The sequence below is a fragment of the Jaculus jaculus genome, chromosome 4 (genome assembly GCF_020740685.1).
Source record: "Jaculus jaculus isolate mJacJac1 chromosome 4, mJacJac1.mat.Y.cur, whole genome shotgun sequence".
Lineage (NCBI taxonomy): Eukaryota > Metazoa > Chordata > Mammalia > Rodentia > Dipodidae > Jaculus > Jaculus jaculus.
Genome location: NC_059105.1, coordinates 79821460 through 79848952, shown reverse-complemented (window position 1 = coordinate 79848952; position 27493 = coordinate 79821460). Strand labels below are relative to the sequence as shown.

General features: G+C 39.1%; 1 protein-coding gene across 1 annotated transcript in view; it reads right to left on the bottom strand.

Moving 5' to 3' along the window:
• The window catches only part of Pla2r1 (phospholipase A2 receptor 1), a 137062-nt gene that overhangs the window by 14846 nt on the left and 94723 nt on the right, over nt 1–27493 (bottom strand). Inside the window, 12 exon segments of the mRNA XM_045146940.1 lie at nt 1989–2136; nt 2573–2706; nt 3455–3572; nt 11420–11559; nt 13706–13809; nt 14218–14282; nt 17582–17739; nt 18263–18298; nt 18865–18997; nt 20936–21020; nt 23237–23382; nt 26783–26985. Coding sequence (XP_045002875.1) covers nt 1989–2136; nt 2573–2706; nt 3455–3572; nt 11420–11559; nt 13706–13809; nt 14218–14282; nt 17582–17739; nt 18263–18298; nt 18865–18997; nt 20936–21020; nt 23237–23382; nt 26783–26985 — 1470 coding nt within the window.

Here is a 27493-nt window from a genome sequence, read left to right as displayed (position 1 = left end):
CACACACATTCCAGGCGACCTGGAATGACACATGGCCCCAGACGCTAACTGTGGCCCACCCAGAGTATGATGCAGAGCTACACTAAATTCAGGGCAAACAAGAGTGCTTCTTTTTGAAAAAAATTTTATGACTCAGGTCCTTCACAGGATATTCATACTGATTATTGACCCCACTGCCTGGCTGTGATGGTGTTGTGTATATGCATGTGTACACGTGTATGCAGGTGCATTTGTTTGTGTGTGTGTGTGTGTGTGTGTGTGTGTAGGTCAGAGGTTGACATTGGATGCCTTTCTCAATTACTGTCTTTTCTTTAATGAGGTTAGTCTTTCACTGAATCCAGGGCTTGCTGATTGGGCTGGTTTAGCTAGTCTGCTTGCCCAGGAGAATTCCTTGTTTCTGGGATAACACATGAGCTACCATGCCCATATTCCTTGGGTTTTGAAGATTTGAACTCCATTCCACATGGCAAATGCTTTATCAACTGAGACATCTCCCTAGACTCTAGTTAGGATCTTAAGTGTCCCCTTTGTCCATGTATTAAAAATCTTGTTCTCTAGATTGGTGCCCTTGGGATCCGGAGGAATCTTGAAGAGGCAAGGCCTCGTGGGAGGTCTCTAGGTCACTGAGCACAGGTACCTGAAGGGAACTGTGGGAGTGGCTTTGTTGTGCTATGTGTCCCCCTTGTGATGTTCTGCTTTGCCACATGGATCTAATCAATCATGGACTGGAACCTATGCAGTTGTAAGCCACGATAAACCTTCTCTCTTCATAAGTTGATCATTGCAGGTATTTTGCTATAGTGATGGGAAGCTGACTAGCACCAGAAATCATTGGGGTGTTTTACTGACCATATTTAGAAACATGTTACATGTCATATTTAGCCAAAGACACCCACCATTTTGGGGGCTCCAACAAAGGAATCAATATGAATTAGTTTACTACCATGATTTATTTGTTTTGTTTTTAAGACAGCATTTCACCACATAGTCCAGGCTGGCCCCAAACTTTTTAAAGATTCTCCTGCCTCATGCTCCTAAGTACAGGCATTATAGGTATGAGCCACCAAGACTGGCTCCTGATTCTTCTCCATCATTGTTTGGGTGACTTAAAGAACTGCCTCAATGGACTCTTCTATGGTTTGATCTATTTGAATGTGTCCCTAAAAGGTAATGTGTTGAAATTTAATCTCCATTATGAAGTAGTAAGAAGGCTGAAACAATCTTATTATGAGGCTTAGAAGTGGGGCCTTTGGGAGGTGAGAATGAAAAGACAAGGTTATGAGGGTGGAGAGCCTGTGACTACTCCTGGTACCTTTTTTGTGTTTGTTTGTTTGTTTGTTTGTTTTTTTTCAAGGTAGGGTCTCACTCTGGTCCAGGCTGGCCTGGAATTAGCTATGTAGTCTTAGGGTGGCCTTGAACTCTTGGTGATCCTCCTACCTCTGCCTCCCTAGTGCTGGGATTAAAGGCATGCACCACCACACCCGGCTCTCCTGGTACCTTTAAAAGAAAAAAGAAAAGGGGTGGGGGAAAGAGAGAGAATACATGTGCCTTCCCTGACTTTTCCCTCCCTATGCCACCTTTGAAGTCTGGCAGGAGACAGACATCCCTAGATGTGGACCTTTGACTTCTGATCAGAACTGTGGCCAAAAGATAATGTTTGTCAGTTAACCTGATAATTTCATCGCAGTATTGGCAAATGGACTAATACAGACACATAATCCCAGAACAAAGGAGGACAGCTATTGAATGGTACTAGAGTAGATGCATAAACTTGGTCATCAGCCAGGACTTCTGTGGTGTTCAGAACCCAGGAGAAGGGCATAATCTTAGGGAATCAGAGATTAAGTGACTAAATATGCTAAAAGACAAAAAGCCTGAGCCTCACATTGCTGGCGGCAAAACTGTTGGGTATATAGCTTTGCAAAACAAATATGGAAGATGATGGAAAGAAAGGAAATGAAAGGAATAAAATCCAAGATATTTCTTACCCTGCATTTTTTCACAAACAAACCCATAGCCTTCTTTTCCACAGTCGTCAAAGTACCATTTTCCAGTAAAATGAAAATTAGGATTACTTGACAGCAGAGCACAGAGAGGAATGTGTTGTTGAACTTTAGTGATGTTATAACTTGGAATCTTTAAAGGAACATGTATATTATAAAATATAGTGACTTAATGTTATTGCAACATTGTACTTCTAATTCAGGACATAGTATTTTAAAATTAAAACACCAGTATTCTCTTATTTACATGTAATAAACCCGTTCAGAAATCTCTTTATGGCCTCCAAGATAAACATGGTGATGAGTAAAGTAATTATGTTTATGGTACTCATGAAAATTATGTGACATTATATTATTAAAAATTAATATACCACTACTAAACTAATATAACTTTATCACTACAAAACATAGAAAAAAAGCTTTAGTTAATAAGTCCCAAATGAAACTTCTTCCTCAAATGACTTCCGAAGCTTAAATCTCTTAGCTCAGTGGTTAGAGAGCTTACTGATAAGCACAATACTCTGCATTTAATCTTCAATTTGTGGTGGCACAAACATCTTAAAACTTACATTCATTGTTATATCAGATGGAGACCAGTTAGAATACACCACAGGCTTTCCACTTAGCCATTTTTCATAATCATCACTTTGTAACCCTATCCACACATTAATGGAATGGCCAAAAAGATTCATAGTAATGAAAGCTGAAAAAAAAAACAGGAATACATTAGCTAATTTAACACCATTTAGATCATTGATTTCTGTTTACGACATGATCACACTTAGATGACACGAGCTTCTCTGTGAATTGATTGCAGCACGTTGTTACTGTGTTCTCATTTGGATAATGCAGCTTCGTCCATTCCCGTCAGTTTAAATTGACAGAAGTTAACTGGGTATTCTGAGATTTCATCAGATCATTAACAAAACAACTTTCAGTGCTCACTTAATATCTTTTTAAACAAAATGGGATTTAAGACACTATATTTAAACTGAAGTATATAGTTGTCTAGGTATCAAATAAAAATAAATGTACAGATGAATCTAACTATATCCTAAAAGATCATACCATGAAATGACAGTTGGCTATTTGAGAATATTTTAATCATTTGAAGAACAGGTCAATGACTCATTATTCTTTCCACTGCTACTATGAAAACTAAAGCCTCCAGAACAGCAACTATGGACCATGCAGCATACTGACGTTTATAGATGTTATGACATAAAACCTGAGAGCTCAACTGTAATTTTATGTGTCATCACATAATATTTTAGAGTCTTTTAAATATTCTAGAAATAGAAATATTTTAGAAATAGAAATAGAAATATTTTAAAACAATATAATATTTTAAATGCTGATTGGAAAAAAAATGGTAGCTTGTTTTTTGTATACTTCAATTGAAACTTGAATGAAAATGACTATGCTGTCCTGGTTGAGCACTGGGACTCTACCTTGCTCTACTTCACTTTCGATGGTGACCAGTGTCCCCCCTCTTTCAGAGCAGAAATCTCGGGCACTTGTCCAGTTCTTCATGTTGCCTGGGTCTTTGGGGATCCTCACCAGAAAGCACTGTGGAAGAACATCAGAACAAAGGGTTCATTTCTACATTTTTCTAAGTGAACTAAAAATTTCCCAAAGGCACTGAAAGTCAGCTTTGAAAACTATGGTTTTCCTGAGCAAAAAGAACTCATATTTTTCAACTGCTCCAATGGCGTTACTATAGCCAGCAGAGGAGCAGCTCTGGGGGAGAATGAATTACTTGTCTGCACTTCACATCAGACAGAACATTAGTAAGGGCATGTTTTGTCATGTGGGATGTCAGAGCAGAGTTCTGCTCATGGGAAATGGTACTTTTTCTACAAAGGAGTCAGGCTGCTTACAAAGTTTATAGGTGGATTTAATCTCAAAAACAAATCTGGGTGTGGCAGTAAGAAGCTTAGCTTGAATTTGTCTGTAAGTACTCTTGCTCAATTGAACTGAGAAAGGGACACTGGGAAATCAGACAATTTCCATTAAATCCGAATTTAAGGGCTGGGAAAATGGCTTAGTGGTTAAGGCATTTGCCTACAAAGCCTAAAGAGCCAGGTTTGACACCCCAGGACCCACGTAAGCCAGATGCATACGGGGGCACATGCATCTGGAGTTCGTTTGCAATGGCAGGAGGCCCTGGCATGCCCATTCTCTTTTTCTCTCTATCTGCTTCTTTCTCTCTCTCTCTAAAATAAATAAAAAAAATTTTAAAAATCAAAATTTAATTCACTAGATGTTGAGTCAGCCGTTTAATCAGTAAGTACAACAGGAAAAGCCCGAAAAGAAAAGTGGGAGTCTACTGGGAGGAGAATTGAGAGCAGAACTGAGGAATCCGGGGAAATTGAAGCCAAAGGAGAAGGTGGGACATCAATGTTTAAATAGAACTCCAAAAGAAAGGCCATACACTTTGGCAATGGAAGCTGATTGTTAATATAAAGAAGACCATGCCAAGTCATTACCCAGGCTTCCTTGCTTTAAGATGAGATAAGCAGGGATAAATACTAGAAAGGATTGATCTAGTCTAACCCCCAAAGCTTAACAAGATATAAACATAGCAGGACCAAGTGGATTTAGGAGGGAGAGAGACTAGCTAGAAGGGCTGTAACTGTTCACCCTGGTTCCAGAGAGGTCAGAAGAGATTTTATGCAAGGGATGTTCCATCTGTTCTGTTTTTGGTGAACACAGCCAATCCCAGTCATTGTAGGTCAGATCTTAAAATTGTGCTCAGAGAAAATTACAGTTACAGAGCAATTCCAGGTTATGGTAGAAATAAACATTAAAGATGACCTCCTTCCCTATCTTATTTTGGAATGGCATTATCCATAATTCTTTTCTTTTTTAAATTTATTTATTTGAGAGCAACAGACACAGAGAGAAGGACAGATTGAGGGAGAGAGAGAGAATGGGCGCGCCAGGGCTTCCAGCCTCTGCAAATGAACTCCAGACGTGTGTGCCCCCTTGTGCATCTGGCTAACGTGGGACCTGGGGAACTGAGCCTCGAACCGGGGTCCTCAGGCTTCACAGGCAAGCGCTTAACCGCTAAGCCATCTCTCTAGCCCCATCATTCTTCATTTTCTAATTTATCAGTTCACACTTCCTCCCACCATCACAACCTCCATAAAAGCAGAGACTAAGTCTGAACATCAAGTCCTCTTTGAGCATCATACCAGAGCAGGTCCCTAATAAATAAGAATAAAAAAAAATGCCATAGGCCCTAAAACAGTTAGCTTTTGAACTATCAAGCAAGGCAGGTATCTATAAGGCAAACCTCTAAATACCCTAAAAGTATTTTTTCCATTGTTCTTTGTCTGAAACTTTTTGGAGAAACTAGGAAAAAAAAAGAAAACTGGTCAAAATTACCAAGATTATGGAGGCACTCTACCTCATTCTTTTCTACATTCAGAATAAATATGACTCATTATAATACTGAACCAAAAATGTTTGTGTTCTCCATCATTATGATTCTTAACTGAGCATGCTCAGGAATGAGCCCATGCTCTCTCCTTTTTCAGCATTGACTTTAACCTGAACATGCTCACACTGAGTCTCTTCCCACTCCTAAAAGTGCTTTCCTAAATGAGTATATATAGACTCTCCAATAAAAGTCGTATGTTTTCATTCCTCGGAGAGAGCATTGCTTTGGCGATAACCTCAGGACTCTTTCACTTGATGCAGGCAACAGAACTTTCTCAGCTGTGGGTTTTTTATTTTTTTATTTTTTATTTTTTTGGGTTAGCCTTTACCAAGAAGTGAACTCATTGTGTTCAATTACAAAATGACATTCTCAGGAACTCTAGATTTAGGCTAACAGTTCTTATAGAAAACAATTTTGTCCCTTGGGATATTTTGACATTATGGAGACATTTTTAGTCAGAACTAAAACAGGGAAGATCACTACTGGCATTAGCAGTAGAGACCAAAGATGCTGGTAACCACTGCAGTGCATGTCCCCACAACACGGAATCATCCAATCCATATGTTCTCAGTGCCAGGGTCATTCTTCTCAAACCCAGTCCTGATCTCGTCATACTGTTTAAGCCCTTCAGGGATTTTCTACTGCTTTTAGGATGCAAACCAGAAGCCTTGATGTAGCCAAAGGATGGGTTACCAATCAAGAGAGGAAGTGCATTTCCAATTCTTCTGGTCCCCTGTTCCTTGTTTGCTTCACAAAGAAATGGAGTGGACGTTAAAGGAGTTTAATTTTATAGAAACCTTTTATCTTTCTTTTCATTCTGCCTCCTTTTTCTTTTTTAATTGCAAATTCCAAAGAGCGGCACATACTAATTATTAAGAAGTCTTATCATTTAATGTGAATTTACCTTGTGTTCAGATAGTCACACTAATGAACCTCCTGGTTCAGGTTGCTCAATGCCTCTCTGAAGAAACACTCCTCTCACTGCCCTACACATTCCTCCCCCCCCCCCCCCGCACCCCCTGCCCCCCAGCCATGATTCACTAGTGCAACAGGGGAAGTGTGGCCTCCTATTACCACACGCTCATTGTTCTAAAAATACAACGCATTTACTAATGCTCTCTGAAATGTTGTCATTAACGACTGAAGCAAAGAGGCAAGATATGGCATCCTTAATTTTAAATTGTTTTCCTACTAACTACTTGCCAAATGTGATGGACATCTCTGATCATAATTGAGAATTAGCAAAGTCCTATTTCTAAGTGAGTTTTAAATATACAAGTCCTTCCCCCACCCCCTCAAAATCATTCCTAGCTCAACATTTGGCAATGGAGTCCGTGGTATTTTGTATCTTTCCTGTGTTTCTACTGATATGAAGTGGTACAGGTATTTATGCCTGAAACTTGGGAGGCTTCCTCACCCTCCCATCCATCCCTGCTTTAGCATCTCCATTTGGACATCCCATTTTACCAAAACACCCCTTGCCCATCTCTATGACTGTGCCGTCTTTACCCATGCTACCAACCTATTGCTTTGGCTTCTGCGTGGTCTATCTGACTTCTCTCACCTTCCTCACCCTTCCCTCCTCCAGTGGATCCTTTGCACTGCAAATAAAGTGATGCTTTATAAATTTGTCTTTGCTCATGTCTCTTTTTAAGTAAAAACCATTCAGGGATTTCCTATCAGTTTTAGGTTAAGTGCAGAAACATTCACATCCTTTCACCCTTGCCTGCTTTGATCCTACCGTTCACTATTGTACTTCTCTATGCTTACCTTAGTTTTTTAAATGCTATGTTTTCCCTCACCAAAAAACTAGCACATTTTGTTCCCTGTACTTTTTTTTTTTTTGAGATAATGTTTCATGCTGCATAGGCTGGTCTCAAACTGGCTATGTAGCACTGGCTAGTCTTGAGCTCATAACCCTCCTGCCTCAGCCTCCCTCATAACTCCTAGTACTTTCAGTGAAGTCTTATCTTCTGACAGACACTAAGTCAGGTCCTTCTGTTATCCACTCTTATAAGTCTGTATACCTTTCTTTATTATATAGATTATGGTTTCAGATTATACAATTATTTTTCAAGTTTATTTACTAATATTTTCTCTCCCTAGTCTGTATGTTCCAAAAGAGTCTATTTTTAAATCCCCAGTATCCAGTATAGTTAAATGAACGAGTAAAGGGCTACAAACTTGAAAAAAAAAATCCATTTTAGTTTTCATGTTGACAGGGTCTGTCCATGATGCCTGGCCAGGAGAGAGTATTTTTTGAGGAAAAACTATACTCTATAAAATCAAACACTGGCTAATCCCAATCTAAATGTTATGAAGGACCCATTCTTCACTGTCCAGCTCTGGAATACAAAGTGGGAGAAAAATCCCAAGAGATACACTATCTGTCTGTCTTCTGTCTGTCTGTCTGATTGAGCTCTCCTGACTTGTTTTTCCTCAAGTAATTCCTTGTTAAGCTGCTGCTGCCACCGCCTCCTCCTCCTCCTCCTCTTCCTCTCTCTCTCTCTCTCTCTCTCTCTCTCTCTCTCTCTCATTTTCTTGAGATAGGGTCTTGCCCTAGCACAGGCTGACCTGGAATTCACTATGGAGTCTCAGGATGGCCTCGAACTCATGGCGATCTACCCACATCTGCCTCCCGAATGCTGGGATTAAAGGCGTGCACCACCATGCCTGGCTGTTAAACTTGTTTTATATCATTAGACTACATTATCAAACATGGAGAAGAAAAAAAAAAACTCATGAGACTTTGGAAAGTATGCTTAATTTCTGGCCATCTTACTTTTTAAAACTTTAAAAGATGATTGCCTTGCCAATTGAATGTTTTAAAATGACAAACACTGAAATTCATTCAGAACTGAGAAATGCAGGCCCATCATTTTTATCTCCCAGTTTTTCTTTCTTAACTTGCTTTGATAGTTGGGGAAACTGTCCATCTTGGCTTGCCGTTCCTCCTGCCTGTCAATCTCCACGGTCAGCTTGCAGAAAAGTCTGCTAAACCCATTTACACTAACCATGGTTTCACTTTTACCGACAGTCAATTAAATCACAGGCAAAGACAGTAAAAACTATGGAGAAGAAGTAGGAGGGATGGAGGGAGAGAGAGCTCGTATATATTACACACTGTTATCATCTACTGTATTGTTTTTTCTGTCTCTTAATGTAGGTAATTTATAAGTGAAGCTTGAACATCGGTGTGTGGTCCCCAGAGGTCTTATGTGCAGGCTTGCTCTCCAGGGGTGGCTGTACTGGGAGGAGCTACAGACCTTTGAGAATGAGGGCCCAGATAGGAAGCACTTCTCTTAATTTCATACCCTTATATTAATGCTACTCTCACTTTGGGTAGAGAATCTTATCTTTTCAGATGGCAGTGACTTTGGGATGACTCAGAAGGTATCATGGTGCTGGAAACAAGTGACTAAAGTACCGAGAAACATCTCGATCACACCCTCCACGGCTCAGGATCTAATGCAGAAGAGGTGGTGGAAAGAATGTAAGAGCCAAAGGAAGGGTAGGACTCCTTACAATGTGCTCCCTCCAGACATAAAATGGCCTGGATATCCATGACCTCATAGTGCCTGACACTACCTATACAAGACCATCATAAGAGGAGGAAAAGACCATGACATCAAAATAAAAGAGAGACTGATTGAGATGGGGAGGGGGTATGATGGAGAATGGAATTTCAAAGGGGAAAATGGGGGGAGGGAGGGTATTACCATGGGATATGTTTTTATAATCATGGATCATGTTTTAAAATATTGACAAAAAATAATATAAAATTAGATTAAAAAAAAAAAGAGTGAGGGCCAAGAGAGAGACCCTTAGGTAATTGGAGGTGTGCTCTCCAAAAGGACTGTGGGACCCCCATCTCTCCCTCTGTTTCTCTGCTCCTGGTTCAAGATAAAGCCCCTTGTTTGTTCCCTTCATATGTACTAAGATGGTTATAAAAAAAGAAAGACAGATAGAAATGAATGTTGGCAAGAATGTGAAGAAATTGAAAGCTGTATACTCCTGGCAAGACTGCAAGATGGTTTACGCTGTAGAAAACCATTTGTTCCTCCAAAAGCTAAATAAGAATTATCATGTGATCTAGCAATTCTACTCCTGGGCATATCTCTAAAAGAAGTGAAGACGGGGACTCTGAAATTTACACATCAATGAACACTGTAGCATTATTCACAATCCACAAAAGGTGTAAATAACAAATTCTCTATCCACAGATAAATGAAGAAAAAGAAAATGTGGTTTATTTATGTGACATGCAGTGGAATGATTTTGGGTCACTAAAACATCAGGCTAAATGACATAAGTCAGACACAAGGACACATATTGCACAAGTCACCTATGTGAAATATTAAGCACATTCATAGAGTTAGAATAAGGGTTACCAGGGGCTGCAGAAAGGTGGGGGGGGGGGGGATGGGAACCTAACTGTTACAGTACTTCCATTGTGATGATGAGAAAGGGGCAAACCACCAGATTCAAGGACAGAAAAGTAGAAACACTGCTTAAGTTAGATGGTTTCCTTGGCTAGGCAAGCAGAAAGGGAAAAGGGGCCCCTGTAGATAATCCCAAGATGGTGAAGGAATGACCCCTTTCCTCCCCCTTCTTCTTGGCCTGGGAGTTCTGGCTTGGTGGTCTGGGTAAGCCTGGCTCCCATGCAAGTTTTAGTCCTGCCAGGGCAGGCATGTTAGCTTCCATGTTTCTGTGGACCAGTCCCTGGCTAACTATCTATCAGGAGAAAGCCACCTTGCTCCTAACCCCTATCTGTGCTTCACAGGACAACATGGCCACTCTTTAAGGACTTCCCTTCCGAGAGGTGAACCAGTCATAAGAGGGTAAATACTTCATGGTTCTATATACACGAGGCTCCTAACGTATTCAAGTTCAGAGAGACATGAATTACAATGGTGGTTCCCAGGAGTCAGGGTGCGGGGTGGGGTGGGGTGGGGGGGAGGGGGCGAATAGGAACATTGTATTACATGAGTGTAGAATTTCATCTGTGCCAGAAGAAAAGGATCTGCACATGCGGTATGTGACGATGGGGAGGTACTTAACATGAGTGAACCAGATACTAAAAGTGGCTAAGATAGTAAATTCTAGAGTGTGGGCATTTTGCCATAATTAATTAAAAATTTTTTAGCACATATACAGGCTACTCATACAGAACCCAAGAAGCATCACGGAAAAGTAAACAATGAGAGCGAGATTGTAAAGGAGAGCAGGCCTTCCAGTGGAACCAAGCACAGACTCAAGACTGGCCATCCCCCATGGAAGAGCAGTTTCATATTAGCATATGGAATTATGACACTTTCAGCTTTTTAATTCTCTCAGAGTTAAACAATTATAATTTGGGATGCATTTTAATTACTTCCACCTCAGGCCTATAAAGTTGTTTTATTACAAAACATAAGGAGTGCAGAGTAAGACTAGGCCTTAATTGAAGGCAGCATCAGAAATAATAAATCTGGTTTACAATATCCCCACTGGCAATCTTTTTCTCTTGGATTCAATTCTGTAAAGAAGCGTCAACTTTATGAGGCTCAAGATGACATTGACTAAACCGTTATTAGTTTGACAGTTCACAGTGGGCAGAGCTCTTTGCTGATTCTGGGCAGGAGGACACAGAAGGAGGAAACAGCTGTGGGCCCTCTGAGAAACAGGGCTTAGACACACAGACACACAGACAGACAGACAGACAGACAGACACACACACACACACACACACACACACACACACACACAGACTCCTAGAGGACCATACAGCACAGTGGATGTATACAAATGAGGAGTGTTAAAGGTTTGTTCCTAAATGAAAAACTCCAGTCTTTTGAAAGTTGTGACAAAGATATTCCCAGTCCTAGGATAAGTTATGTTTCCTGAAGACTATCTTTTTTAAAAAAATTATTTCCTAGATGAATATCTATAACAAAAAGAAACAAAAGCAACTTTATGAGAACAAATTTACCTTATAGTTAAAATAGAGCCATCCTTTCGGGCATGTTCCGTGCTGTTTTGGTATATCTGCTTCCTTTTCAACAACCCAGATGTTTCTTCGCTTACAGATGGCAGGCATGGGCGCCGAGCACTCTTCACTTCCCCACAGTCCTGGGGAGAAAGTGGGTCAGCGCCGGCCGAGCAATGGCGGCTTTCCACAGGCATTCTCTATGGATTGCTTTTTATGACTGCTATGCCATCTCATAATTTATTTTTTAAATCTAGTAACGGAACTAAACTTAACTACTAATTATAGAGTTCCCTAGTGACAGCAGCTAACTGGGCAAGGTGCCAACTGAGCAATTCCAATGTAAGAGTGTAAAAACTTTGCACACAAAAAAGTAGCTAAATAAATCTGTCTTTGAAACACAGAACTGACAAAAAAACCCTGAGAATACTTGACTTGGGTAGCAAAATGGTACTTTACAGAGTAATATTTTTGTTTTAAAACAGTCTACTTTAGACTGGGAGATAGCTCAGTGGTTAAGGCACTTGCTTGCAATGCCCGACAGCTTGGGTTCAATTCCCCAGTAACCATGTAAAGCCAGATGCACAAAGTGGCACACAAAATCAAAGTCTACTTCAATATACAGAGAAGAAAAGGTCCTAGAGTGATAGGTGATTATTTTTCTGTGTAGTTCTTTAGAAAATACAGCTTGGATTTCTCTATTCCTGACATCTGGAGTCCAAAACTTGAGTGTTGACATGATACTTAGAAAGTGCCATATTTTAAAGCATTGCAGGTTTCAGGCATTTTTAAATTAAGGATGCTATACTTGTAAAGCTTATGCACATTTCCCAAAATCCCCCAAATGGCCAACATTTTAAATACTTCTAATCCTCAGCCTTTTGGATAACAGGTAATCAATCAGCCTATATAAATAATTTAAAAAATAATTAAATCTGGAACTTTTAAGTAAAGAGTATTTCTTAGTTTTGAGCCTTGAATAAGACATACAAACATGCCCTCAGTAAGATATGTCCTGAGTTCCTTAGCCTCCTGCCAACTGATTTTTTAAATTTTAATTCAGAAGAGCTATATTTTCAGAGCAAGGGTTATAGGATGCATTTCATTAGCATTCAAGTCATACATTTCAGACAGAGCAGAATACATGCAAATTGCAAGGGCAAGTTCAATTTCTCCTATCAGAAATGTGAGTCAAAAAACATTGCCTTGGAAGGAGGGGATAGGCTGCTGTTTTCAATGCAGATCAGTTGCTATTCTTCCAGCCTCACAAAGCAGCCCTTTCTGTAGGCTCTTGTGACACCTGCTGGCAAAAGCCAGCTGATTAAGCACACAGTATCCTCCCTAACTCTGCAGAGGCACTGCTAACCCAGCATTGCTTTTCATGTTTATCCCCCACTTTCATGTTTATTTCCCTTCTCACCTGGGCTACAGGTTAGATAAAGATCTACGCAGCAAACTTATAATTGGAAAAAGGAAAGATGAAAAATGCTTTCACACTGAAATCTCATAGAGAATAGTATTTGCTGAATACATATGCACAGAAAATATACATATTATTAAAATGATGATATGCACAATAAAGATATATATTTGCCTTGCATATAATTATCTAATGATTCACATTTTCTTTTGTAATTTATTTGAATTATCAATACAGTTGTGTACATTTTCTTTTTCATCATTGACATTGATAATTTGTGTATATTTGAAATATTCTATTCCCACTTCATTCCCAGTATTGGCATATTTTCTTGTATAAGTCTTAATTGTTTGATAGGGACAAGGAACCTTTATTTTGTTTACATTTGGATATATAAGTACCTATCAAGATTTAGATTAGCCAGGTATGTTGGTGCATACCATTAGTCCTAGCCCTTAGGAGACAGAGGTAGGAGGATCTCAGTGAGTTTGAGGCCACTCTGAAACTACATAGTGAATTCTAGGTCAGCCTGGGCCAGAGCGAGACCTTACCTTGAAAAACAAAAAACAAACAAACAAACAAAAGATTAATGTGCAACGTTTCTCAAGGCATATTTTTAAGTGTCAGTGGGCCTCATTTTGGTGCTGTTAGCTCATGAGAAAGGACTAATCTAGATGTAACTGATTTCAGGAGCATGCAAGCATGGACTCAACAGGAGTGGCCATCCATCAGCCCTAAGGCTGGCAGAGATACAAACTGTCACTTGAAAGCAGAAACAACCACCGAACTGATGATGGCTTAAGCTTCATGGGAGATCTCAGTCTCCAGGAATGTTGTGTTATCAACCAAACATGAATCAATAAAATCACCTGTTATGGAAGAAATAAAACTGCATCTCTGGCTCTGATTATTCATAGATCTTTCTCTTTCTTTGTCCCAGTTCTGATATATCACTGGTGATCCATCACTCCAGCTGTAGGGAAATTTCAAAGGTAAAGTTCTCATTTTGCAGGCTTAGGATCCAAAACCACTCTTGGAAAACTAGGGTATGGATTGAAGGTATCATAGCTTACTAAATTTAGGAAAGCACTCATGTATATTTTCTAAAAGAGTAAGTTTTAGGTTCTGTGCTAATCGCAAAAATAAATAGGGTAGGAGGAAGCTTTTGGAGGTGATGAATAGATTTATGGAATAGACAGGTGGAAGTTCTGTGGACATATACTTAAAAAAACTCTTCTTCTTTGGCCAGAGAAAGGAAGATACATAAGTGAAAGATAAAATTCAAAGGTTCTCCAACAAACTGATGACTAAGATCTAGCCTATCATTTTTCACATAAAGGTTGTCAAACAAAATTAAATGCAAATTAATTAAGATTCATACTGAATTTCACCATCGGCATTTCTTTCTTGAAGTCCTATCCACCATTTCACACCATACTTTGATAGCTGTTAAAAGGAAGGAAGAAAGAAAATGTCAGCATTTATTATCTTTTGGTTTTTTTCCCCACTATTAAGACCAATGGAGATGCTGCTAATAGCTTTTGATTCTTTGGGATTTAACCCAATTATCTAAGGAAGAGTAACTAAAGCCTAACATTAAGGAAAAGCCTAAACTTCGTTATTCTAAAATATTCTTTACTCATTTTGAAAGAAAAATGAAATATTAAAAGTAATTTTCATTTTTGCATAAGTTAAAAAGTAAAATTTTTCATTCTGTAAAAGTGATTTGACATAGTCTAAAGTAAAAGAGAAGACAGAGCATTTTTCTGACTATAATTAATTGCTTTTTCTCTCAGTGATTTATGGAAGCTCACTGCAGATGTCACATCTATTTGACAAACAAGGTAGAAAGGCATTAGGAGAATGAAGATTTTGAATTTAGGTATTAGTCTGTTAAGCTTTAGGGTTACCACTCAAATAGAGAGACCCAACATAGGACAAAAGAATACTATAGAATTCTAATATCTGACAACTAGAAACTTATCCTTAAAATATATTTTATTAATTCAATAGCAATATTAATCATTCAGTCTAAGCATAATAGAGTGTAATACTGAAATACCACAGGTGTGCAGGTGCACACAATACAAATGTTGGCATATGGAATATTGGACTTATGACCCAGGAAACTGGAGTTCCTTCTTTCACTGGAAAAGAGAAAGAGGCAGCAAGGGTTTCTCTGAGATTCTCATGTAGTATATACTTTATGATGTGTGTGTGTTAAAATGAAAATTAATTTTCATATGCTAATGACCTGTTAATATGAAGGCATTATGTATTTAAGTTTGCACTCTCATTTCTTTTAGTGAAGACTTGGGAATAAATTTTAAGAAATGTTTTCTTTTTCCATTTGAATTTGGAGGTCATCATACAACAGAACCTCATAACTTGCTAGAATTCTAACTTATAAACAAAGCATTTTTTTAACGCTTTACACAGCATGGCTGTCTGCCATGCCAGCCATTTGAGAATAATGAAAGATGGAGCAACCCTAACTTTGGATCCCTGAGGTGTTATTTCATGAACACGTTCTCACATCCTGAATTTAGATGCCCATTGGCAGACTGTGGAATGGCTCTTTTGAGACTGGAGGTGAACACAGTGGGAGAACCACAATTCCATCTAGAAAGGTCTCATGCACAGCAATAGTGTAAATCATGACTTGATTATTCACTTTCCCAATTAAGGACCTCTGGAGAGAAACTTTAACTACTGCATCGTAAGTGGCAGGTTTGCTATCATGTCTATTATGGTGTGGTAATCTCCCTCATAACACATCACAACTTACTGTGATATGGCACAGAACCTCACAGGACCACTGGAATATATCCAGCCTAAAAAGCCCAATATGGAAAATGAAGTTTCAAATTTTAGCTTAGAAACAAGGTGCCAATGATATAAAACTAATTAATAGGATTTTTAAAAAGAAATGTGCTGGGCATGGTGGCTCATGCCTTTAATCCTAGTACCCAGGAGGTAGGAGGACCATCATGAGTTCAAGGTCAGCCTGGGCTACAGGGTGAGTTCTAGGTCAGCCTAGGCTACAGTGAGACACTTCCTCAAAAAAATAGTTATTTGTCAAAAGAAACGTGATATGACCATGTCTCTTACAACATTAGTTTTGCTATATTCAAATAGCCATTTCAATTAACATTGTATGGGAAGAATACTTTCCAAAGATATTTAAAACATCCAAATCAATATAAATATACACAATTATATAATAAAGAACAATTTAACATCTTTTAAAATATTTCCACCAAAAAGTGGCCCAAATAATTTATTTTAATGGTTTAAAAAGCCAGATTTTGGAGAACTAATGTGTACGTGCATATATATGTATATGTATATGTATATGTGTGTATATATATATGCAAAACTTAAAACTTAAAAATAATGGCAAATTTTCCATCTGGGTATGCAAATATTGTGTACCACAAGATAAAAATTGTAGCCAAGAGGTCAGATTGGCTAGACACATCAAATGACTCCCATATGCTTATAGCTTTAACTTTTCCATAATTATTTGTTTATCAACAGTGGTAAAAAATGACATATTCAAAATATTCTAAACATGCCATGTGGTCTTCTATTAAGAAAAGGAAAAGACTGACATTTATATGTTTTTCTTCTTCCTTTCTTTTTTTCTTCCTTCCTTCCTTTTTGTTCTCTTTCTTTTTCTTTCTTTCATTTTTGCTTTAGAGTTTTAAAACTTTCTATCCTTCTGGTCCATAATAAGTTCTATATTATAAATAAATAAATTTGTTTTCACACATGTAGTTATTAATGTTCATATAGGAGCTATGTAAAAATATACCACTGAGGGCTGGAGAGATGGCTTAGTGGTTAAGCACTTGCCTGTGAAGCCTGAAGACCCCGGTTTGAGGCTTGATTCTCCAGGACCTAAGTAAGCCTGATGCACAAGGTGGTACATGCATCTGGAGATTGTTTGCAGTGGCTGGAGGCCCTGGAGTGCCCATTCTCTCTCTATCTATCTGCTTCTTTCTCTCTCTATCTGTTGCTCTCAAATAAATACATAAAAATAAGACAAACAGAAAATATACCATTGAAAAAGTAATTACTCAATCCAGTTCTTCCTTTTTAGTATGGGTGTGCCTTTACAAATTCAGCACCTCATCCCAGAAAAATTTCTCGTAGATTGACCTACTTTACTAGGACATTCTTAGGTATGAGATTTCATACTTGTGAAATGTTGATGGTAAATACCACTATCACTATCAACAACAAAACATGTCCATCATAGGTAGAAAGATGAATTGCTTAGCATTCTACAATGTTCTTTTAAGTTGATACCTTTTCTTCTTGGACCTCACTATAGACTGAATATTTATGTCTTCTTCAAATTGACAAGAAATCCTAACCTACCAGGTGACATATTAGGAGGTGGGAGCCTCTGGAAAGTGGTTTGATCAAGATGGAGTCCTTACGAATGGTATTAACACCCTTATGAAAAGGATCCCAGAGAGTGACTGAATAAATCTCACAGAACAGTAATGGGTTTACTTAACATTGTTGCCAGAAGAGAATGGTGAGAAGTAAAATGACTGAGAACATAGTAAGCCTGTTTTTCCTTTGTGCTCTATTAAGCTCTGGAACAGGAAGAAAAACAATCTTTGACTTACTATAAGTAAAATGAACGCATGCTGTCAAATTCCATACCCCCACCCCAGGAGAGAAGAAGGTGCTGAAGTTTGAGTTTTGTGAGGCAAATTGTATTCAAGTACCACTCTGATTTTGCTGTGAATGAATTCTTGCTCCTGTGGAGAATGAACTGTGAGAAAATCACTGCGCAGCCAGCCACAGACAAACTCAAAGGTGGGCCATTCCGAGGCATGGGTATGGAAGAGGTACTCCGCATTCTGATAAAAGAGCCAGGGTGCATCTGAAATAAAAAAATAAAAGAAAGAAAAACCAAACCAACCAACCAAACAAAAAAATCCAATGGTGCTCACCATGCCAAAAGTAATGAGATACACAATGAGACATAAATAGGGAAACAGTATATGATATGACTCACCAATTGTAATTTGGTCAATTGACATTTTAAAAGAAATGGGCATAAATATATCTGAACACATACATAGCCATACATGAGCATAAACAAAAACAAATATGCAATTTGCTTATTTTCTTGTAAGAATTCCTTACTAGCTTTCAAAGGTCAGCAATATATATGTATTTCACAATAATGTGTCATGAAAATATAGTTATGATGTTAACTTCAATTGTATTTAACAGCTACATGTATTAATTTGATCATTAGTTAGTAACTTATCAATTTGAACCAAAAGCTCTAGATTGATATATAAGAACAAAATGGGAGGCATATGAAAATACGGTAATGATATATAAATCCCCACATTGCATACAGCTCGAAGTTTGAGAATTGCTGGGTTAGTTCTTACCATACTGGTACCAAGGGGGAATCTTGGGCCTCACATCTGCAAAATGAAAGCAAACCACCTTGACTGATCCTTCATCACAGGTATAGTGTTTGAACTACTTCGGCTCAAGCCACACTACAAAGTACTTTACCTTAAAAAAGAAAATCATCTATCAATAGGAACTTTGTGCTGCTCAGACTCTGTGGTAAGTTCTTATATATGAAGAGACTCAAGAGGTTTCTGATTAAAGAAAGGACATGAACACTGGCTGGAGGGTGGGCTGCTGTGTGTTGCACACTGTCATGTGCAAAGTCATGTGCAAGTAATTCTGTGTGCTTGTTATGTCAGGGTGACATTTCTGTCGCCTTGTACTTATTCCCCAATGTCAGCGGGTTACCTCCATTCCTCATGAGTGACTTGGCATCCCGCCCTGTGCTGTCTGTCTTCATTTCCCTGGGGTACACCTGGGGTACACTCTTGACTAAACTAGTGCAGTTCGGTCCATCAGGCAGGTTGTTGGCATTGTGGTTCAGGTGCTGATGCTTAGATTTGGAATCTCTCCAATACTTTGGGAAAGTACTGCATATTAGTAAAAACTTAAACAAATAGTAAAGATCTTATACCTCTTGGAATTTTGCATATCCATTCATGTTTGGCCCCACAGTGTGAAGGGAGCAATGTCTTGTTTGCCTTATAAATAGCACAGTTTCTTGCATCTTCTCCAAAATAAGTGTTGTCTAAAAACGAAGAGACAACCTGCAGTAGATGAAATTCATTATTCCTCAAGGATTATATGCCCCAGAAATTCAGAAACCCACAAGTTATCCATGAACACAACCATGACAGGAAGCTTCAGAAACATCTGGACGTCATTCAGCTAAAGGTGGGTCCATACTTGTCAAGAACAGGTTTAGCCTTTTTCGTTATTCATGCTTTTTTCTTAAATATTCTTTTTCTTAAAAAGATGTCATACTTTTTTTCTCAGAAGAACTCAGGTGCAAGCTTTGTGCTGAACTTGCACCATTTTCTTACAGGCTAAATTATTGTAGCCCTAGGTGTGCCAATCTGCTTAATACTTTTGATGACAATTTTTTGGCATAGATGCCAAGCTTTTAACCTTTAATGACTAAATTCTAAGACACAGCTAGCTTTTTTAACCAGAAACTAACCAATACTCCTTATGAGCTCGCATTATTCCTCTTAACAGGTGTTTTCAATAAAATTTAACCTTTTCACTATTTAGTGATTACCTAAGAGAATAGGGTGTAAAAATGTGGAAAATAAGATGGTACTTTGAAACCACTTGAATTGCACAAATATGGATACATCTATGCAACAATACATCAAATATGCACATCCTTAGTTTTAGAGAATTAAGATTCATTTTGTCTAATGGAGTTCAAAAACCTTAGAGAATTGAATTGTCTATTCCTTTTCTCTTATTAATGAATCTGATTTAGTAAAACGAAATGAAGTATTACAACTTCTATGTATCACGTTTTGCTTTGCAAGTGATATGTATAAGTCTTTCATGTCTCTTCCATTCTTGGGCCTTAGTTTCTTCATAGTAAACTCAGTGGGAACAGCTGAGTGATTGTTGAGTTCTCTTTCTACTCTTTGCTCCTGACGCCCTTTTTAAAGAAGCAGTGTTGGAATGGAAAATGTTATCAGTATTATTTACAAACTACCATTTCATTACTCTTGTTTTTATTCCCATTTGAAGAACTAAACTTTTTGTTTTTGGCTACAAATTTGAACCCTATCTTTTGAATATGTTTTTCTCAGTTCTTTATAATTTCAAATTTGGCTGGTAGCATTTTACAAACTGGGAGATGTCATAGCATTGTGGATTTGGCGTCAGATAACCTGTATGCAAATCCTGGCTGTCCTTTGTAATATATTAGGCAGACTGTTATTAATCATTCTATTGCCCACTGCTGTGAGATACTGGAAGGATGAAATGAGGTCATATAGAAGCTCATTCATCCCAGTGCATGGGACATTATGAAGACTCATTATGAAGATAGCAGTTGCCTTAAATACTACAGGCTCTTACAAGCCTCTTATCATTGGTGAAATTAAATCATTTGGTTTCGTATGTGCCTAATTCAGTCTGGCTATTGCTTCAGGTTTTCCCCTGCTGCCTTGATTACAATGTGAGAATTCCTCAATGCATCTGGGGAAACAATGTATGAGCTCTTTCCTTCACAGAGGTTTTCAAGTGTGGAATGGGATGAACAGCAAGATTTTCCTTTTCTTTCTGGAGCTCATTACTTTGGCCATGATAAATTTATTTCTAAGGCTGTGCCATCTTTGTCCTGTTACAGGAAGGTTAAGTAAAAATTATTCTCCAAAACAGTGTCCTTTCCACTGTGCTGTGGCAAAGGGTCCCGCGCTCACACTGAGCAGGAAAGGAGCGGCAGGGTGGGAAGCCTGGTACTGCTTCAAAGAACAGCTGCTGCTCTGCAAGATGACTTTTCACATGGGAGATGGTTTGGGGGGATTTTTGGAATTTTTTTTTTTTTTCAGGATGAGCTACTATAGGGCTTTAGAAAACTCTGATCGTCCCAGGATGTCCAGTCACTCCCTTGGCCAAGGCCTAGAACACCTTTACTAAGGGAGCTGAGGTCAGTACTTCTCTTTGGTTTACCAAGTTGGTCCAGGGTCACTTGTCTTGACTTTGGAAAGACTTACAGGAGTTCCATCAGACCACTCCCAAGAGCCAGCATTCAGCGGGTTCCTCTTATTAAATCCAACCCAGAACCGCCTTCCTTCTGTCCTAGGCAGAGAAGAAACAAAGACTTTGCCTTTCCTGTCAAACTCAACATTAAATAAAAGGTTCCACAACATTGTAAATTATTTATGTGTGCAGGAAACAGCTGGTGCTACTGTCAGGATTGATCAAGACAACAGAAATAGACCAAACATTATTTTGCATGTAAAAATCACACTCCCAAATCAACTAAACCATATGGTTTCGATTCACATCCTATTGTGTGGTTTGTTCATGGGTCTTGTGCAGTGGGGGTACATTGACCCATTTTGAAAATGTAGGGCTTTAAAATCAGGAATGGGGATGCCTTCTCATCAGGTTAAGAATGTATGAAAACTCATTGGTAAGAAATTCTGGAACATCATTTTCCTAGAGGACTTTGGCTGCCTTACTACCGACTTACTACTTTCCTACACTTTCTGAGCTGCTTTCTTACGCCTGGACCTGTTGCCTTTTTTTTATCAAATGTTCATGCAGCTTCTGAAAGTTAGTCATCCCATTTAATAAAAAGTACACAGAAGGCTCAGGGATTTTTTTTTCCAGTTCCTAACATAAATAATTCTGCAGTAAATCAGCCTGGGCCATGGTAGATTAACTTGAGCAGTCACCACTGGTTTCAACTTGGCAAGAAGCTCCACAGAGAATCATCATCCCTCCTATTAGGCAGAGCACAAATATGTCAACCAGCAGAGTACTCAATAAATCAAGCACTAGAGCCTAATTGTACAATGAACCCTCTCACTCAGAGAATTTTCTGAGAATAATTTTGAAGAATTAAAGATTTAAAAGATTCAGAAGTCATGACAGATGCTTTGTTTTGCTTAGTGCGGAGAAGCGAGGGAGCTGTGCCATACTGGCAATATTACTTCTCGGATATTTGAGCTGCTCTGAATGACACCAATCAAAGTCATGTGAAAGGTAGAGACTCTGAGACATCTGTGGCACCTGCTGCCCCCTGTCGCGATGACACTTTACATTTAACCATTTAAGAGTTTATGACATCAAAGGTGACCCCCACAAGGTCAAGCCATGGCAGATGCTAGAAGTCCACCTCATTCTCTGTGCTAAGAATGTTTCATTTCTTGGCTCAGTGCTTCCAGTACTTTCTTTTTCTTGCTCTACTGCCTCAAGGGAGACAAACTAATACTTATTTTCTCTGCAACAGTTTCTTAAACATCTAATTTTTAAATATATATTTATTTGCTTGTGCGTGTATGAGATGGAGACAAAAAGACAGAGAGACAGAGACTGACTATAGCTACACCAGGACTTCTTGCTTTTGCAAACAAACTCTAGACACATGTGCTACTTTGTATACCTGTATACTGAAGAATTGAACCCTGGGCTGGGCATGCTTTGCAAGCAAACACCTTTAATTGCTGAGCAATCTCCCAGCCCTTTTAAATGAATTCATATGTATGTAGGTTTGGCTGTATTCCCTGGGTAGCCTGGGTAATATATAAACCATACATTATACAACTTTTATGATGAGATGCTAAAGATTAATAATTTGATAGATGCCTGGCACAAAATTGTACTAGCAACTCCACATGTGAGCACTTATGTAAACAGAAATAGCATCAGTGTATTTGACCTTCAAGCAAATGGGGAAATGACTCCTTGCATATAGAAAACCCTCAACAGCAGAACTGTATGGAATTGTTTTGGGGAGATTGAGCAAGTAGAGTTGGAGTTCTGCCCACATGTGACCTTCTGCTCCTAGGGTTCCAGAACCCTCAGGATCCCCAGACAACACTTTGAAAGCCACCAGACTAGTTTTTTTCTTTTCCTGGAGGGCGGGGGGAGGCAAAGCTCTAAAAACTTCAAGTACATAGAAAAACTTTCAAATATCAAAGCAACCATTCCTTTGTTTTTTGTTGTTTGGGACACACATGGGTCACAAACATAAAACTATATGTATGTTAGTTACTCTCACAACTTATGACTAGCTGATATGTCAAATACAAATCCTGGCATTTTAAGCAAGTATTTGGGATAACCATAAGAAGCTTCTAGCTGGGTGTGGTGGTGCACGCCTTTAATCCCAGCACTTGGGAGGTAGAGGTAGGAGGATCGCTGTGAGTTTGAGGCCACACCGAGAATAGAGTTAATTCCAGGTCAGCCTGGACCAGAGTGAGACCCTACTTTGAAAAACCACAAAAAAGAAGCTTCTACTGTGAGCCAATATCCAACTGTAAATTTTCAAAATTAATTAAATTTACCAATTAAATTTTGAATGTAGAAGCTTATTCACAAAATTTTCTTCCTCAATGTGAGCAAAGCTTGCAAGATGAGCTCCAAATTCTTCACAAAATGCTTCAGCTTCTCTCCACGCTCTTTTCTTCAGGACTTTTTCACTATGAAATACCTGCACAGGAAGAGAGAACAGTTAACACTATTATGGATAAGGTTCGACTACTCAATTCTGCTTACAAAACCAATAGTAATATCATTTTCATTGTCTTTTTCTTGTGTGTGTCAGGGACTGCACCTGGAGCTCCCTGCATGTGAAACACATGCTCCCGGTGAGTCATCCCCCAGCCCTTCCTTGTTCTTCATTGCAAGTTTGGTCTAGAGAACCAGGATGTGCATAATTATTATAAAACAATTACCTCATTTTACCCTCACAAGAAATCATGTGAAGAATCTACCAAAGTCTTGAAGACATTTGTCACTGAATGACTGGCATATATTTTCTCTTAATAATTGTTTATCAAGAGATGTGGAGAGTTAGTTAAGAGTGGTTGAGACTGTCAGGTCACACACCTACAAACTGGCAAAGCTAGGATTAGACCTAGGATTTGTTGCTTCCAGAATCCATGAATGTCTATCCCAGAAGCTTGCTTTTTAACATTTTAATACTTTATTTAATTTATTTATTTATTTGAGAGAGAGTAAGAGGGAGAGACAGATGAGAGAGAGAGAGAGAGAGAGAGAGAGAGAGAGAGAGAGAGAGAGAGAGAGAATGGGCACGCCAGGGTCATTTGGCTTTGCAGGCAAGTGCCTTAACTGCTAAGCCATCTCTCCAGCCCTTGACACTTCTGAATTAGTGAACTGATCATGAGTTTGGTGGACCCATCGCAACAATGATAAACAAGGCCTAGGGAGGGTACATTTCTAGGGCCTTTGCATCTTAGATCGTAGCTGAAGTGGTAGCTGCTGTGGTGTGTACCTAATTTCTCTGCTGTTTGCTAACTGTCTTCATGGAGACAGGAAAAAAATGGGTTAAATGCTTTGTCTTGAGACCAAGGTGGGTCATGGAGGACCCAGAGCTCCTGCTCCTAAGCCTCTGAATATCTTTTGGAACAGCCTTGCTCTATGCCTGACCAGCTGATGCTGCAGGTACACTTTGCGGCCAGCTTCCACTAGGTTCTGATTTGCTGAGAACGGAATGAATGTCTTTCCAAGTCCTGTGGACCACAGCACAGCCTTTCCATCTTCTAAATTATATGTCAGAACTTGCCTCCTTTGGGAACATCTTCCTGAATCACTCTAAATTCATAAATCCTACCACCACACACACCAAGCATACAATCCATTTGTTGACACATCAGGATGATATATAGTAGAAAAAGCACTGAAGTTCCCAAACCCGGGATGTCTTCCAACTGTCAATAAAAAAAATGTGGTCTTGGGCAAATCACTTTATCACACTGGCCTCAGTTTACTCATTTCTAAAGTTTAACTGATTGCTGTGTGAGGTCATGTCTGGACCTTTTCTTCTATGAGTTTCATGTAGGATTTGACTTGTGCATGTTTCAGTGGAATGTACTCATTGGTATTTTCTGCTATCTATGAACTGCAGGACCTGTAGAATGCATTTTGTCACCAACCAGCTCTCCCTGCACTCAGCTGATGGAGAAGAACTTTCTCTTTCGATTTGGAGAATCTCTCTCTGTAAAATAATCCAAGACAAAACTACCAAACATAAACAGCCATATTTTAAAACATATGTTTCTGATAAGTATATTGTAGAAATTGTTTTAATTCTAGTAGCTAGTGCTGATTGGCAAAGAGATATTTCTTCAAGGATTTCATATATATGTATGTGTGTGTATATATATATTTCACATGTATATTGCAATTTTTAACCCGAAAATTAAAATTATGAAATACTTCAAAATTTGAATTTTTTGTGATAGTAACATCTTTTTTTCCTGAAAGTTCTAAATATACAGACTCTCTCATGCACAAAATTATTTAAAATACAGTATAATAGGGCTGGAGAGATGCTTAGTGGTTAAGGCACTTGCCTGCAAAGCCAAAGTACCCAGGTTCAATTTCCTAGGACCCACATAAGTGAGATGTACAAGGTGGCGCATGTGTCTGCAATTCGTATGCAGTGGTTGGAGGCCCTGGCATGCCCATTCTCTCTCTCTCCCTCTTTGTCTCACAAATAAATAAATAAAAATATAACATTAAAATACATGGATATTGTGATTCACACCTTTTATCTCAGCACCTGCCATAAAAAACAACAAAACAGCTGTATAAAATTACCTTAAGGCTTTCTTTTTATGTATGATGTACCTGAACCACGAATGATTTTGTATTTATACTTAAGTCCCAACCCAAAGTACCTCATTCTGTAGATGTAAATATTGTAAAATCCTAAATCCAAAACACTTCTTTCTCCAAGAACATACATACATATATATGTAGACATATATTCATATTTACATATATCAAATAAAAGCATGTTAGCCAGATGTATTAATTTCTTTGCTTTTTGGGTTCTGGCAGGTTTCAAAATCTACCTTTAGTGGAATAATTGTTATTATTTAATAATAAGAATTTTATTCAAGGGCTTACAAACAATATATTGTCCTCTTGTATTTGGTAAATGCTTGGCAATAAAAACTGCTGGGTGTGGTGGCAAATGCCTTTAATCCCAGCACTTGGGAAGCAGAGGTAGGAGGATCACCATGAGTTCCAGGATACCCTGAGATTATATAGTGAATTCCAGGTCAGCCTGAGCTAGAGTGAGATCCTACCTCAAACCCCACCCCCCCAAAAAAAAAAACACAAAAAAACTAAACAAAACAAAAAAACATCAAAGACTGATGCTTCAGTATTACAGGAGAGCCCTACTTATTACTCTTCTGATTGCAATTCTGATCAGAATGTACTAATAATGTACCATTAGGAGGTGAAGAGAAACTGTCCTTGCCCCTCCTAGAACAAGAAGTTCTGCAATGCTAGAGAGGAGTGCTTTTGGAGTCTCTGAGCCGTGGTGGGAAATGGGATGTGTGCCATCTGGGCAGCTTTCCTGGGATTTGGGGGACAGGTTCACCAGGATGCTAGGCTTCTACTGCTTCTTGGGGCCCACTTCTGAATGCAGAAGTTGCTATGCCTGGCTTGTGGGTATGTACTGCCAGGCTGGACTCAAACTCTGGCAGCTGAGTTTGTGCAAAATCTCCTGCCAGAGCTGTGAAGATCACGGGAGACTGGTGAGGTGTGTAGACTGCTTCTGTAGGGATTGATAACCAGGGCACAGAGCTCCTCTCCTTGGGATTAATGCTAGTACATGACAATTCTGCCTAATAGACATCAGACTTCAGGAGGAAGCCTTCAATGTCAGTGGGTTTATATGCCAATTTTGACCTAAAAAGACCTATACATATAAGGAAAGAGATAGGAAATACAAATGGATACATATACATTGTATGCAAGACTCTGTTGTAGAAAATGAGGTAATTTGGGATAAGTGGATCAAATGGAAGTGATGTTAGCATTGTTGAGATTGCCCTGGGGAGCCTCAGCATCACCTTGAAGCAACTGGCCAGGCCGGGCTCTGACTCCCAGTCCAAATAACAGGGGTGAAATGGCCACCTCTCTGCATGCTCTGTCTTCTCCCACTGTTCCACTGGCTGCTTGCACACAGACATGGCCTTAAAGCTTTGGCAGTCCTTCACTTCCCAGCGGCCAAGTGGACTTCTTCCTCGCATGGCAACGCAGCCACCACCGAAGCCTGAAAGCAGAATACAAGCCCTTCAGCCTTCACCGATTAAAACATCCTGGGCTCTGAAGACAGCCCGTCAGGGCGTTGAGTGACTGGCAAATCATAATGAAGTACCAGAGGAGAACAATAAGGACAGAAAAGGATGCTCTATTGCCATGATTATCTCACTTCTCTTCATCTCTAGAGAATAGCAGAGAAGACGGGAACAGGAGAGAAAAGAGGCAGCGAAGCCTGAAATTTCGACATTGTCTGCTTTGAGCTCAGATGGCACATGATGAGAAGCTAGGTGCTGCCCCTTCATGGAGCTGGAATGCACCCCCCACCCCGAGCTCAATGTTGTGCTTGGAAATCCCACTGTGAACAATCAGTAATAGAACATGCACATTGCTCAACCCCTGAGTCCCAGAGACACTTGGGGAAATAGTCACATAAGTAATGGGTTCAAGGTAGATGAAAAGAAATGCAATGCAGACTCAAACTGTAAGTAAGCCATCGATGAGAGAATGGAGAGAATGAG